Source organism: Larimichthys crocea, unplaced genomic scaffold (genome assembly GCF_000972845.2).
Source record: "Larimichthys crocea isolate SSNF unplaced genomic scaffold, L_crocea_2.0 scaffold388, whole genome shotgun sequence".
Classification (NCBI taxonomy): Eukaryota; Metazoa; Chordata; class Actinopteri; family Sciaenidae; genus Larimichthys; species Larimichthys crocea.
In genome coordinates this window covers 71546-86543 of record NW_020855075.1, presented here as the reverse complement: position 1 = coordinate 86543, position 14998 = coordinate 71546, and the positions used below count along the sequence as shown (strand labels likewise).

The window sequence follows — 14998 nt, the reverse complement described above, 5'->3', positions numbered from 1 at the left end:
ACTGGGTGTTTTGCTTTGAGGTGATATGTTAAAGTCGTGTTACTTCTGTGGAATTTAAATTCGGATTTGCAAACTGTGCAAATTACCTTGTTTTTGTCCAACGAGCCGTCGGGCAACTTTTTAAAATGAAATGTTCCCCCTAAAAGTCCTTATCCATCTTTACGCCATAGACTCTCCTTTAGTTAGGATAGATCATAGGCATATATACATAGAGCAGGTTGGTCCGTTGTTGCGATACGTTAACTTGTCCGCCATATTGGATGTGGCAGATCTGCCCGTAAACTAATACAAGCAGGGCCGGTTTTAGCTGTGGGCAATGTGGGCGACCGCCCAGGGCGCAGTCTCCGTGAGGGCTTTAAGTTAATGCCTCTTATACACCCATTCACACACACACTAATATATCTGGGAAACAAAGCTACACTTTGCCACATCCAAAATGGCGGCCGCCACCGGAAGTAAACAAAACCGCGTTAATTGCGTTAATTCTTTAAAATTAATCGACAAAATGAACGCGTTAATTTTGACAGCACTAATATATATATATATATGGCAAAGTGGAGCACAACCCTTAAGTTGCAGAGTGGCAACACATGGAAAATGCTGTGCAAGAGTATTCGGACGGGCATTTACTGCGTGTCACTCCCCCTCTCTCTGCCCCCTGCTTCCTGTCTGTCTTCAGCTGTCCTATCATTAAAGGCATAAAAAGGCCAAAATAATAATAATAAAAAAATCCATCCAAGTCGACTTTAATGAAAACAGAATCAGCTGTTCAAAAGTGTGTTTATATGATTGAGAACTGGACTGAGAAGGTCTTTGTTATCTTTATTATCGTTATTTTTCACATGACCTTTTTCTGGTTGAACTGAATTAGAATGCAGCTGTCCTGTTATGTAAATATACATATAATATAATACATATCAAAGATACTTTTGGTAAGTACTGTCAAAAAGTATGTGTTTATATGTATATTATTGAAATAAAATCAGCATATTTATCTGTTGATCATGTTTTGTTTATTACTAATTATGAATAAAAATTGAATTAGATTGAATGACTTATGATCCATAGGCAGGTGTTTGGTACTGTATGACCATGTCAGAGGGTTTGCTGTAAAACCAGTCTACTGTCCCAAGCACAGCAGCCGGGAATGACGTCCGTTTTCCTGCCCTAAAGAGCCATGTTGGCAATAGATAAAACGTCTGTACGACTTCAGTGACATTTACTATGACCTATAATTTTACAGAATATCTAGGTAAATACAACTACTCTCCTAACATGAGTTAATAGACCAAAGGAGTTGACTTTATAAGAAAAGAAAATAGGATATATTTTACATATGCCTGGCATGAATACTAAATATTTGATTTTTCAATTCAATTCATGATGCCATTTGAACTTTAGAGTTTAAATGCAAAATAAAAAAATCCCCCTCCTCATTTCTTTCTTCCTAATGTTCTTTACAATACTAATGTATTGAAGCCAATATAGAGAAGATTTAAATGAAAAACGTTTAGCTTTGTCTAGTGAATTTCACACAGCCAAATAAGTTACAAGTAATCCCTGATCGCGTGTTGGGGTGCCGTGATATCCAAGTGAGTATTCACAGTGTGTGTGTGTGTGTGTGTGTGTGTGTGTGTGTGTGTGTTGTTTCAGGTTCCAGTTTATAGTTCCAAAGAGGTGGCAGAAGAACAGACCAGTATGTATCCACTTGGCTGGGACTGGAGACCACGTAAGGCTTTAAACCATTTAACCTCAATGTAACTTGAAACCTACTGGATCCAGGCACCCAACAGTATTGTGGCTGAAGTCCTGATATTTGCCTGTTTTCCTTGTTGATGTTCTGCATTAATAGCATGTTTTTATACAGATAATAATAACAAAATGTAAATAAAATGTAACATTTCATATTGAAAGAACACAAAATCTTAGTCGTAACCACGTTGAGGAACCAAGAGAACAAAGTTTGGATTTGTATGCATGTGCTCATAGAATTGACCATCTTCCTTGTTTGTTTAACACTGCATCTGGTAACATCATGATTTGGATACTAGCACTTTACAGCAGTAGAATCCTGTATGGATAATTGTGATCATAACCTCATCCTCTTTCTCTGTACTCTGACTGTTTAGTATTACTGTCTTGTGTGTATAGTTTTTCTGGCGCCGGCGGACCCTGATGGCCAGACCCATGATCAAAGAAGCAGGAATGGCTTCACTGCTTCTGGAGAACCCTTATTATATCCTTCTATTGTCTTTTCACATCTCCCGCCATCTTTTAGTTTATTTATTTATTTATTTATTTTTGTGCTTATTTCCCTTAAATAATTTAGTAAATGTCTTCCATACTCCACACATTCGGTTTGATTTAAACATTTGTGAGGCGAGCACTGTTGATGTTTTGGAAACAACACAACAATAATAAAAATAACAAGAGCATACTTTTAATGAAACAAGCACACACGCAGCATGTACACACATAGAATTGGCTAGAGGATGGAATTCAGAAATATGTTCTGATCAACATCTGAATTCCATCATTTGGTTATGTTTGTGTCCATGTGATGCATGTTATCTGTCAACATTTTTTTTTTCTTGACAGACTTTTTACATGGCTATCGTAAACCCAAAGACCAACTGTAAGTTAACTGCCCTTTACACACTAATTAAGACCAAAGTCTTAAGTTGCATTTGACCGCAAGATACATGATATGCTAACTCAGCTCCCTGACAAATCATTTCTTACTGTACAGTGCTAACTGTTTTGATTCTGTATTTTGGTTATTTAATACATACTAAAATCTCAAAAGAATATATGTCAATAGGCTCCAGTTTGGATCTGGACGATTGTGCTTTTTGTAATGAATGCAGACTATAATGTACCATGTCTGTCATGCAGCAAACATCTGTACTGCTATTGTACTGAATTGGTTATCTGTGTTTGTAATACAGGCAGAAGGAACATGTAGCACTGTATTTATACAGATATAATCCTGCCAAAAAGGTACTGAATTTTTGAAGCTGATACAGAAATTGATATCTAAGGGTTAAAATATTATTACAAATCTCGCCAATAGTCATGGTTTTATTTAACATGTAAAAACATAATGCAGCATCAGCCACACTTCAGGGGTCATGGCTAACACTAAAATAGGTTTTCAGGAGGGATAAATTGAGTTTAAAGTAAACAGGGACATTATTTGTGAGTATTTTAGGCGGTCCTGTCTAAAGAATGTGTCAGACCTGTTTGTGATGGGAGGGGCTTTGATCCTCGAGTCAACAGTGCTTCTCCATTGGCTGGAGAGAGAAGGTTACTGGCCACTAGGAATGACTGGCATCTCCATGGGAGGATATGTGAGTCACCAAAACAGCAGACACTGCTATTTTCTTTATTGGTTTCTTTTTTTATCAATTCGATGTATTCTACCACTACCTCTAAATAACTACTCAACATGCTTGTCATCATGAAGACACAGAACCTTGCTTAAACCTAAAGTAAATATTTTCCATGCAAGTGGGCCCAATATAATACTTAACCCTACCCGAAGATCATATTTTTCATGATGTTCTTGTATGTCATTGTGTCCAGATGGCGTCTCTGGCAGTGACTAATTGGCCGAAGCCGATACCTCTGGTTCCTTGTTTGTCCTGGTCCACTGCCTCTAGTGTCTTCACCACGGTAACACTCTTTCTACATGACATAGGACAATAAACAACGTTAAAAGTTATTAGAGCAGCATTAGAGTTGACATAACCGAACATTGAAGTATGGGTACTTTAAGTGTTTAGGGTTAATTGAAACAGAGACAGTGTTCATAATGCTGTATGATTAGATATAATGTACTCTAAAACCTATGGAAGAATTATCCTATCTTTATTCAAATGCGTAGATTTTCAAGACAAGGCTGAAAACCAATATTGGCCGTGATATTCAAACCATCAGACAGCACTGTCCATCAACAGATAGGGTTCTATCAATGACATCACTGCATGGGCTGAGGAACACTTCCAAGAACCATTGCCTGTGAACACACTTCATTCATCTCTACATCCACAAATGACAGTTAAAACTCCACAATGCAAAGAGGTCACCATTTTAGATTTTACATAGCCATAGCCAATTGTTTTGGAAAAAGGGTTTTTATGGAAGAATTATCCTATCTTTATTCAAGAGCTAGATTTTCAGTTTGAGAGCATGATTTCTCCTTCTTGTGCTCAGATTTATTCTCCTTGTGCTCACATTTTGTGCTCGCACTCAGATTTCAGCTGCTTTCTTTCAAAATGTGTGCTTGAACTCAAAAATCACATCCTTGTGCTCACATTTCTTCTTCCTGGACACAAACATTTCACTTGCACTCAAATATGTCCTGTGCACTCTCAGATCTAAAGTCTACGCTCTCAGATCTAAAGTCTACGCTCTCAGATCTAAAGTCTACGCTCTCAAATCTAAAGTCTACGCTCTCAAATCTAATGTTCTCGCTCTTAGAACAAGCACGTCCTCTAAGTTTGAAGTGTCTGCTCAGACTGAAGGATGTCCCTCCCTGCACTTAAAATAGTGTGTTTCACCAGCCAATAGGGAGACAGCTAAAGTGTGGACCAATCTTGGGTGTGTTCCTTCGCCCTTTTTGAGTGCTCCGTAGGGGCGGGTATATGGTCTGTTTGTAAAACTGCTTCTCTCTTAAAATACACCAATTTACCATATTAGTCACCTTGTTGTGTTGGCATTGGGCGCGGGAATAGTCTTGTAGCATAGTTTGCATATGGCCGTCTTCTGCTCCGTGTCGGACCTCTTGAACCCAAAATGTAACCAAATCACAGACGTAACCCCTCTTTTCGGTAAAAGTGCTTCTTCTTGGGCTGCCTGCGTAGCTGTCTCTGTCTGTTGCGACTCCGGGCATGAAACCTCAGCCTGTTGCGCATCCATCGTTCAGCACTCATGAGTTAAGTAACGTAAAGCAAGTCGAAAATCCGCGTGAGAATCAAAGAACCACATAAAGCAGCACCATGTCGACATGTCGAGTTTCTTTTTTTTTTTCTTTGCGAAAAATCTTTTTTATTCTTCTTTATTTTCACTTACATAAACTTAGAGTATGCATAGTGACAAGAGAACACTAACTTTTCTATTGTCCCCACGATATGTATCGTCATATCACCCAGCACTACTATAAATACTCTCATAAGCAGTGTTAGTGTAGTGTTACGTGTTTTCCTGAGATTCCGCTGAAGACGGAGATGTGTAGTTTGTGTTCCTTGTTGATTTATGCCACCACGTAAAAGACCAATTGAAAAATAGATGTTCGGCCAACTTCCATTCACACTTGACGAATGGACAACCATTACTAAGTAGACTAGTTTCTCTTTCTCTGTATCAACGTATTCTAGCTAATCAAATGACTCTGTGGTCTTGTGTGGGAGGGACAACAGAGAAACAACAGGCGGTGTAGAACAGAGTGTAGGGGGCAGGGATCACACAGAGCAGAGTTCCCAAAGTGACTGCAGAGTGACAGAATAACTTCATAAATACTATTTTTATTAAGTGACAGGTTCCCCTCAACTTTCTGGTGGGTCTTTGCTTTGATAACTGGCATGCCTAAGGGAAAATAAGGCAAAAATCATCAAAAAGCTTATTTTTCATTAGGCTATATCTTTTTAATCACGTAGCCTAGCCGTTCCACCCATTATCTCTTGTTAAATGTTTCAATAAGAGTATCAGCTGGTTACACGTACATGCAAGCAAGAGTGCGGCGGCTGGGGTGCAAACTGGTGTCCCATGGTTTAAAATGCAATAAATAGCAATGTACTTAACCATTTGACTCTCGTAACTATCCTGCTAAGAGTATTTATAGTATATAAAATATATCCCGCTCATATAAAATTAGAAAAAATCGAAACTATGATAAGTCTTTTTAGGATTATTTAAGATTAATCATACATAAATAAGCTGGTGTTTTAAATAGGTGACAATTCAAATAGCTGGCTAGTAAGGTAAATTGGTGTATTTTAAAAGAGAAGCAGTTTTACAAACAGACCTTATATTGTGTCCAGGAAGAAGAAATGTGAGCACAAGCATGTGATTTTTAAATTCAAGCACACATTTTGAAAGAAAGCAGCAGAAATCTGAGCGCGAAATAAGGGCAAGAGGAGAATAAATCTGAGCATGAGAAGGAGAAATCATGCTCTCAAACTGAAAATCTATGCTCTTGAATGAAGATACACAGAAACCCTTTTTCCAAAACAGTTGGCTATGGCTAAGTAAAATCTATTGTCATTTGTGGATGTAGAGATGAAGTGTGTTCAAAGACAATGGTTCTTGGAAGTGTTCCTTAGCCTGTTGTGGAATTTTCTATTCTTAGGTTACACAAGGTCACATGTGGGCCTGGAGGTCCTCAGCAGTTGTTTGGCTTTGGTTGAGAACAGTAGGTGCCAGTCATAATAGACATAATAGATAGCTGCCGTTGATGTTCCAATCTGCGTAAACAGACATCTGTGTCTCCAGACTAGAATGTGTTGACAGTAATATTTTCATGGGTAGAGACATTCTCTTTGACTAATTCTGGGCGTGTAGTATTTGTGGTGTTATCTTGGGGTTTAAAGTCTATCCACCAGGATGAGTTAGGCAGAATGTGAGACCAACTCAAGCACTTCTGATGAACTTTGAGAGTGTCTGTAATTCTCCTTGGCCAAGCATCAATACATAATACAGCATAAGACATCAGAGGCAACACTTTCTGAACTCCTGACCTCACCATTGACCTTTGACTTTAGCAATTTCTCTACAACACAGCCCATGCAGTGATGTCCATGATAGAATCCTATCTGTTGATGGACAGTGCCGTCTGATGGTTTAAATATCACGGCGAATATCGGTTTTCAGCCTTGTCCCATGCGTAAAAAAAATTCTTTTGATTCTCTGAATCTTTGAATAATATCATGAACTATAGATGATAAAATCCACAGATTCTTTGAAAAAACAGTGGTGAACCTATCCCTATCGTTACTTGACAAAGACTCCGACTCTCTGGATCCTCTTTTTAGAACCAATTAGGTTACTGACCTGTTGCTTGTTAACCTCATGCAAAACATTAAATGATGATGATATGGCTCATTTTAAATTCAATGGCACAATGGCAGCAACATATTTGAAAAAAAAAAGGTTAACGGTTGGACAGTGGCAACAAAAAGACAATGAATATCATAATTTTTCAATTTCCATTTTAGACAACTTTTAGACCTTTTTTGAAAACAGGATTGTACAGACTGCAGCCTGATTAATTGGATTATGAAGATATCGTACTGAGAACCATGAGGTCATGAAAAGGTTTATTGTAGCTTTGTGGTTTTACCCTTCCAAATCTACATTTGTAATGTTTTTCATTCATGCCTGTATATCAAACTAGTTCAGTGGCTCCAGCAGCTTTCACAGTGACAGTATTTCTGTGTGTGTGTGTGTGTGTGTGTGTGTGTGTGTGTGTGTGTGTGTGTGTGTGCGTGTGTGTGTGTGTGTGTGTGTGTACGCACATGCAGGGAGTACTGAGTAAAGCAGTAAACTGGACAGAGCTAGAGAAGCAGTATGCCATTAACTTAGTGTATGAGGAGGAGATCATCAAGCTGCTGGAATACTGTGGGGTATGTTATCCTTGAATCATTCATACTCTTACATAGTGATTTCAAATGTGTTTTTATACTTTTTTATGTTGTTTGAATTTGAGAATCCAGAATGGAACAATTGGCTATAATATGCTAATAAGAACAAATATGGAAATTATTTATCCTAACTAAGATGACTAACGTAATTACTTGTCGACTAGTAACTGGGCTACCCACACCACCAGTTGGCATTCCAAGCAGTTACCAGTCCACACTCTGTAGTGTGGTCTGTGCTGGCCTTGAACAGGTTGTGTGTGTTACCTCAGTTCCCATAATCAAGAAACATTAAAAATATTTAAGCTCTCATGGGATCTGTAACACATGGTAGGCATCTGTCATTATTTCAGAGAAACATCATCAAGGATGATCCATTCATAACAAATGGCCTTATAGTGCAACGGCAAGGATTCTGTTGGAGAACTAATCCCTTACTGTACATGAACACACATAAGCTGTATGTTGATTGTATCTGTCTTTTGGTTTGTGTATCTATATGTGCCAGGCTGATTCCTTTAAGATGGGTCCAGGACATGTGGAGAATGTGGACTGTTTAGAGCATCTGTTGGGCCTCTCTAGACAGGACAGGGCATCAGTTGTCCAGAACTCTAAAGCAGGAGGGGAAGCGGAGGCTAGACAAGGCCTGATGATCGGTGGTCCTGAAGGGTGCAGGGCTGGAGACAGAGTACATCAGTATTTATCATCAGTGAACACCAGTGGAACAAACGTGGACACTCTACCAGGGTAATCCATTTAAGTTATTGTGGATAGAAGCTACTGAATGTGTTTATTTTTTTCTTTTAAGTCAAGGCTTTAAATTACATCATATTTATAATATACACTTTTGCTCAAAAGTGTACTGTTTGGTTTTCTGGACCTTCTTATTCAGTGGTATCACTGTCTACATTGTAAAACTATAAAATAACAAACCAGAATGTTTTAGATTTTAGATTCTTCAAAGTACTTTTTTGCTTTGATGACAGCTTTGTACACTCTTGACATTCCTTCAGTCAGATTTATGAGGTTTTCACCAGAAATGCTTTTCCAACCCGCCTTATTCTTCACTCTGTAAAACAACTTATCTCATTAGGTTTAGGCTGGGTGATTGTGGAGGCCAGGTCATGTGATACAGAACTCCATCAGTTCAATTCAGTGCAAAAAATCTAACTACTGGATTTATTTCTGGAAACACTTTGTAATGGATAAATGACTGATTTTGTTGATAAACTTTTGAACTTTAACGATTTTTGTGTAACTTCTAAAGATTCAAAAATGTTCTACTTGAGAAGTGTGTTTTTCCTGACTGAGAATGTCTTCATCTACTTATTTCACAAAAATATTTATTATTAGTAGTATTTTTAGAGATGACACTACTTATAAATCACTGTACATAGAACATATTTTCTTTCTTAGAAGCCCTCATTCCAACAACATCCTGCATGGGAAGAAGATGGATACGGCCAAATGCTGTCGGCCATCATTACATAGAGAGTCTATAAGCTTCATGAAGGGAGTGATGGACGAATGTACACACATGGCCAACTTCTCTGGTAAGATGGAGGAAAGAAAATATCATAATGCTGTTACAGATGGTGCAGAAATACACCTAAATAGATCATGTGACTTAAAAAGAATAATTACTAATATGCCGTAAAAATTATAGCAAAAAATTATAGCAAGTTTTTGGTAACTGGTATCATAACATTTTCTATTCTCGAGTGCCTGGATAATGAGACACTAAATTGTTCTTTGATGGTTAAGAAGTGTTACCTAATTCGGGCATTCATATGCCTGCAATACTGGCTCCTATATACATTTCCTTTCTGTGGTAGCTATGGTCACACAGCAAGCTACAGCAGCAAGTAATTAAGTCCACCCATCATGAATTCTGAATGCAGCAGCAAAGACCATTTGTGAGAGCACACTATGAGTTCTTACCACAGATTGATTGTTGAGGTGTGTGTGTGTGTGTTTGTGTGTAGGTAAAGGGTATTCATAATGCATTAAAAGCCCCGTCAGTTACCTTAATGTTAATAACTCGCCAAAATCATCCATGAAACACTTGAAGTTACAATTCATTATAAATCACCCATAATGTTTTATGACTGTTGTGACATAGTGGATCACAGCACATTACGTGCGTTTTATGAGTATAATAATAAAGCATTATGAATGCATTACAATTCACTGTGAATGTTGTTATAATGCACTGTAGATGTGGTCTTCATAGAATGTGTTACCAATAGGGATGCATCGTGACACGATTAAAAATCGGTACAAATGCGCGACGACTCGCATCGGTTGACAGAAAAAATGAATCGCGATTCTTGGCGAATGCGAGAGAAGTAGGATATGTTCTTTTTCTTCTTTTTTTAAAATTAGAAATAGGTTATGTTATCTTAAAAAAAGTCACTGGTTGGTGATTCATTTGTTCAACGTCAGGCGTCAAGTCACGACTCACGTCACTACGGAGGTACGGAGCACAGAACGAGGGAAGACATGGCGACGGTAGAAAATAGCTTTGAATGCACCGAGCAGTTTTAAATCATCTGTGTGGCAGCATTTTGGATTCCCTATATACACAAATGCAACCGTGAGAAATGGACTGACAAAACCAAAACAGCATGTAAATATTGCAAGAGACTGTTAACATATAGCGGCAACACAAGCAACATGCAGCAGCATATTAGCCGCCACCACAGTGAGAAGCAAAGTAATGTTATGCCACCTCATGAGCGAAAACTGCACATTACATCAGTTAACACCAGTTTACTTGTGAGATTGTTTCTAAAGAAAGAAGATATTTTTAACATATTTTGTTGTTTAAGATGTAAGTTGCACTTTTTATAAGAACACAAACTGTTTGAGAGTTTCTGTAAAGAAAGATTTTTTTTCCTACAAATAAAAAGAAAATTTTATTTGGTCATAATTTGTCTGTAGCTCATTTTGATTTTGAAAAATCGGGAAAAAATCGTCCGTCTCCGGCTTCTTCCGCTTTATCCGTTTTTATCGGGTCGCGGGGGCAGCAGCTTTAGCAGGGAGGCCCAGACTTCCCTCTCCCCAGCCACTTCTGCCAGCTCTCCCAGGGGGACCCCAAGGCGTTCCCAGGCCAGCCGAGAGACATAGTGCCCCCAGCATGTCCTGGGTCTTCCCCGGGGCCGCCTTCCGGAGGGACGTGCCCGGAACATCTCACCAGGGAGACGTCCAGGAGGCATCCTCACGAGATGCCCGAGCCACCTCAGCTGGTTCCTCTCGATGCGGAGGAGCAGCGGTTCTACTCTGAGCTCCTCGCGGATGGCCGAGCTTCTCACCCTATCTCTAAGGGAGAGCCCAGCCACCCTGCGAAGGAAGCTCATTTCGGCCGCTTGTATTCGCGATCTCATTCTTTCGGTCACTACCCAAAGCTCGTGACCATAGGTGAGGGTAGGAACGTAGATCGACTGGTAAATCGAGAGCTTCGCCTTTCGGCTCAGCTCCTTCTTCGCCACGACGGACCGGTGCAGAGTCCGCATCATTGCAGAAGCTGCACCGATCCGCCGGTCGATCTCCCGTTCCATCCTTCCCTCACTCGTGAACAAGACCCCGAGATACTTGAACTCCTCCACTTGAGGCAGGATCTCATCCCCGACCCAGAGAGTGCACTCCACCCTTTTCTGGCTGAGAACCATGGCCTCTGATTTGGAGGTGCTGATTCTCATCCCAGCCGCTTCACACTCGGCTGCAAACCGCTCCAGAGAGAGCTGGAGGTCACGCTCCGATGAAGCCAACAGGACTAGATCGTCCGCAAAAAGCAGCGACCCAATCCTGAGGCTACCGAACCGCAGCCCCTCAACGCCCTGGCTGCGCCCAGAAATTCTGTCCATAAAGGTTATGAACAGAACCGGTGACAAAGGGCAGCCCTGGCGGAGTCCAACTCTCACAGGAAACAGGTCCGACTTACTGCCGGCAATGTGGACCAAGCTCTGGCACCGAGAGTACAGGGACCGGATAGCCCTTATTAATGGGTCCGGAACCCCATACTCCCGGAGCACCCCCCACAGTATCCCCCGGGGGACACGGTCGAACGCCTTCTCCAGATCCACAAAGCACATGTAGACTGGTTGGGCGAACTCCCATGCACCCTCCAGGGCCGCGCTAAGGGTATAGAGCTGGTCCACAGTTCCACGGCCCGGACGAAAACCACACCGCTCCTCCTCGATCCGAGGTTCGACAATCTTGCGGACCCTCCTCTCCAGAACCCCCGAAAAGACCTTCCCGGGGAGGTTGAGGAGTGTGATCCCCCTATAGTTGGAGCACATCCTCCGGTCCCCCTTTTTGAAGAGGGGAACCACCACCCCGGTCTGCCAGTCCAGAGGTACTGCCCCCGATGTCCACGCGATGTTGCAGAGACGTGTCAACCAAGACAGCCCCTCAACATCCAGAGCCTTGAGGAACTCCGGGCGGACCTCATCCACCCCCGGGGCCCTGCCACCGCGGAGTTTTTTAACTACCTCAGCGACCTCAGCCCCAGAGATGGGCGAGACCACCGTGGGGTCCCCAAACTCTGCCTCCTCAAAGGAAGACGTGCTGGTGGGATTGAGGAGGTCTTCGAAGTATTCCTTCCATCGACCCAAGACGTCCCTAGTCGTGGTCAACAGCACCCCGTCCCCACTGAACACAGTGTTGACAGTGCACCGCTTCCCCCGACTGAGCCGCCGGATGGTGGTCCAGAATCTCCTCGAAGCCGTTTGAAAGTCGGTCTCCATGGCCTCACCGAACTCCTCCCACGCCCGAGTTTTTGCCTCCGCAACCGCCGAGGCCGCATTCCGCTTGGCACGTCGTATCACGTCGTAAAAAATCGTATCGTGAACAAAAAAATCGTGACTCAAATCGAGTCGTGAGTTGAATGTATCGTTACATCCCTAGTTACCAATAAAGGTTTTAATGGGACATCAAGTTTCAGTGGCAGCATGTATTAATAATATCTGTCCATCCATTTTTCCTAGTGCCTGTGGACACCAGTCTCATCATTGTGGTCCAGGCCAAAGAGGACGCCTACATCCCTCGTACAGGGGTCCTCAGTCTGCAGGAGATCTGGCCAGGATGTGAAGTCAGATATCTGAATGGAGGACACATCAGTGCATATTTGTTTAAACAGAATGTCTTCAGGTAAACTACTGACTCTCGTGTGTGTGTGTGTGTGTGTGTGTGTGTGTGTGTGTGTGTGTACTGTGAGGGAAATGGTTATTTGCAAAGTCATGCATTGTTAGGGGATCAAATACTTATTTTCCTCAAATGCAAATCAGTTTATAACTTTTATATATTTATATATGATTTTCTGTATATTTTCTTTTAATATTCTGTCTCTTACTGTTTAAATAAACCTACCTACGTAAGTGGGAAAATTTAGCAAAAATCACAAAATCTTTTCTGTGCCATGCTACTGTATTGCTTGCTGTGTTGCTGTTTTAGAATTGATTGCATATCTCTTTTATTTTACAGACAGGCCATATATGATACATTCAACAAGTTCTGCTTGAAGTATCCCAACCTGCATTAACTGTGGCAGACTGAAGCCCTTTCCTCCCTGTAAGAGCATCAGGACCTGTTGTTGGACATTGGAAGTCCTCAAAAGACCTCAGCTTCAGCATACAGTTTGACAGTTAGGATCTCTTATACAGCCATGTGTCTGAGCTTTACAAGCTATCTTTATGTAAAGGTCAGCTATGCACAGTCACTGTCTAATTCTTTGCTTCCGTGCTTCTACAAAGGGATCCATAGAGCACCCAAACAAATCTAAGTGAGTCAAATTTTAAAAGCAGCAGAAATGTAGTGGGATGTCTTTTCTAATTTAAAAGGAACACTCAGGTTTCTAGTTTCACTTTGGTAAATTGATATGAATAGACAAGTGTGTTCTCCTGTTGTGACTGGTTCACGCCACTAGGGTGGACCTGTCCATCCTCATGCAGCTGTGTCATGTTAGCATACAGACATATGACAGACATATGTCTGTATAGCATAAAGGATAACATGAGCATGTCAATAAAAGAAAATTAAAGCATGAGAAGGTTTGTACTTCGGAAATGTTTCTTCACAGCAGACTTGCTCTTGCTCTGGACTGACTACTACTGCTTTTCTGCTGTGGCCGCTTTTACTGATCATCCAAAATGTTAAATTTGCTTGTGACAGAGCTTCTCTTTTCTTCTTTGTCTATGTCCATGACAACATGCTATACACTTGTACACTATCTGGCTTAGGTTCCGACTGGTGATTTTTCTTAATGATTAAATATAATCAGCCGTAATCAACAGTTTTGAAAGTAAGTCACAAATTATGTCCATATGATGATCATGAGTTTTAAACAATGCATATAATCATCAGGTAAATGTATTGCCAGATTTCAACACGAATGTCAAGCATATTCACCAGCTTGATTTTTATATATCTATACATTTATAGAATTTGAAGCATTAAAGGTGCAGTGTGTACGATTTGGGGACTTGGAATGGAAATAATATTCATAACTATGTTTTCATGCATGTATAATCACCTTAAAATAGGAATGTTTTTGTTACCTTAAAATGAGACTTTTATATCTACAGCGAGAGCGGGTCCTCTTTCATGGAGGCCACCATATTGAAACACCATGTTTCTACTGTAACCCAGAACATAAAAACTAAATAGTGACTCTAAACAGGGCCCTCAAAGGGTTGTTTCTCCTTTACACTAGGAGGGTGAGGGTGATACTGCAATGCAGCGATTATACCACTAGATGTAACTAAATTCTACACATTGGACCTTTAATATGTTATTGGTAGGACCTAAAAAAGTGTGTTATAATTTTATAATGAGGTGCTCGTGTTTGTGTGTTTTCAATTATATTAATAAAGTGGTGCTACATATCTAAAACACACTGCCGTCTAAAATGTCACTCAATTCAAGTCAATCTGTAAAATGACAGAAAGAATTAAAAGATTACTCTTCAGGATTCAGTATTTTTCAACATCAACAATTTCCATGTGCCATTCATGTATTGCTCCAACTAGTATTGTCTGTATATCAAAATCCTGATCTGTGCCATAGAGCTTCATTGTTCCAATAACTATTAAAAACGAACTACTGTACTGGGTATATTGAGGAATATTGAGTCTAAAGCCACAATGTCACAAAGCTCCCTTTAACCTGTTTAGATAACAGGTAACACATTTATTTATTTCTCCTACTGCTTGATAAAGATTTTTTGCCTTGGATCTATACCTATTTTGCTACAGATTGTAACCCAACAACATTTTCAGCAGCATCCGGGTCGCCACACTTTTCTCTTTAGTAAGGTAGTGCTGGTTTAAAGTTGACAAAAACTTATCTCAAAAAGTATCTCC

At 40.5% G+C, this 14998-nt stretch overlaps 1 protein-coding gene across 3 annotated transcripts in view; it reads left to right on the top strand.

Annotated features, from left to right (window-relative positions):
- Positions 1-14743, top strand: part of abhd18 (abhydrolase domain containing 18) — a 30147-nt gene extending 15404 nt beyond the window's left edge. For 2 of the 3 annotated variants that reach the window (XM_010753329.3, XM_027276478.1), the window contains 10 exons: positions 1654-1729; positions 2152-2236; positions 2608-2635; positions 3212-3350; positions 3586-3675; positions 7521-7622; positions 8146-8384; positions 9054-9190; positions 12626-12788; positions 13122-14743. In XM_010753329.3, coding sequence (XP_010751631.1) covers positions 1654-1729; positions 2152-2236; positions 2608-2635; positions 3212-3350; positions 3586-3675; positions 7521-7622; positions 8146-8384; positions 9054-9190; positions 12626-12788; positions 13122-13179 — 1117 coding nt within the window. In that variant the 3' untranslated portion in view covers positions 13180-14743. The remainder of the gene's footprint in view (positions 1-1653; positions 1730-2151; positions 2237-2607; positions 2636-3211; positions 3351-3585; positions 3676-7520; positions 7623-8145; positions 8385-9053; positions 9191-12625; positions 12789-13121) is intronic. The other variant, XM_010753330.3, reaches the window with a different exon arrangement.
- Positions 14744-14998: the final 255 nt, after the last annotated feature.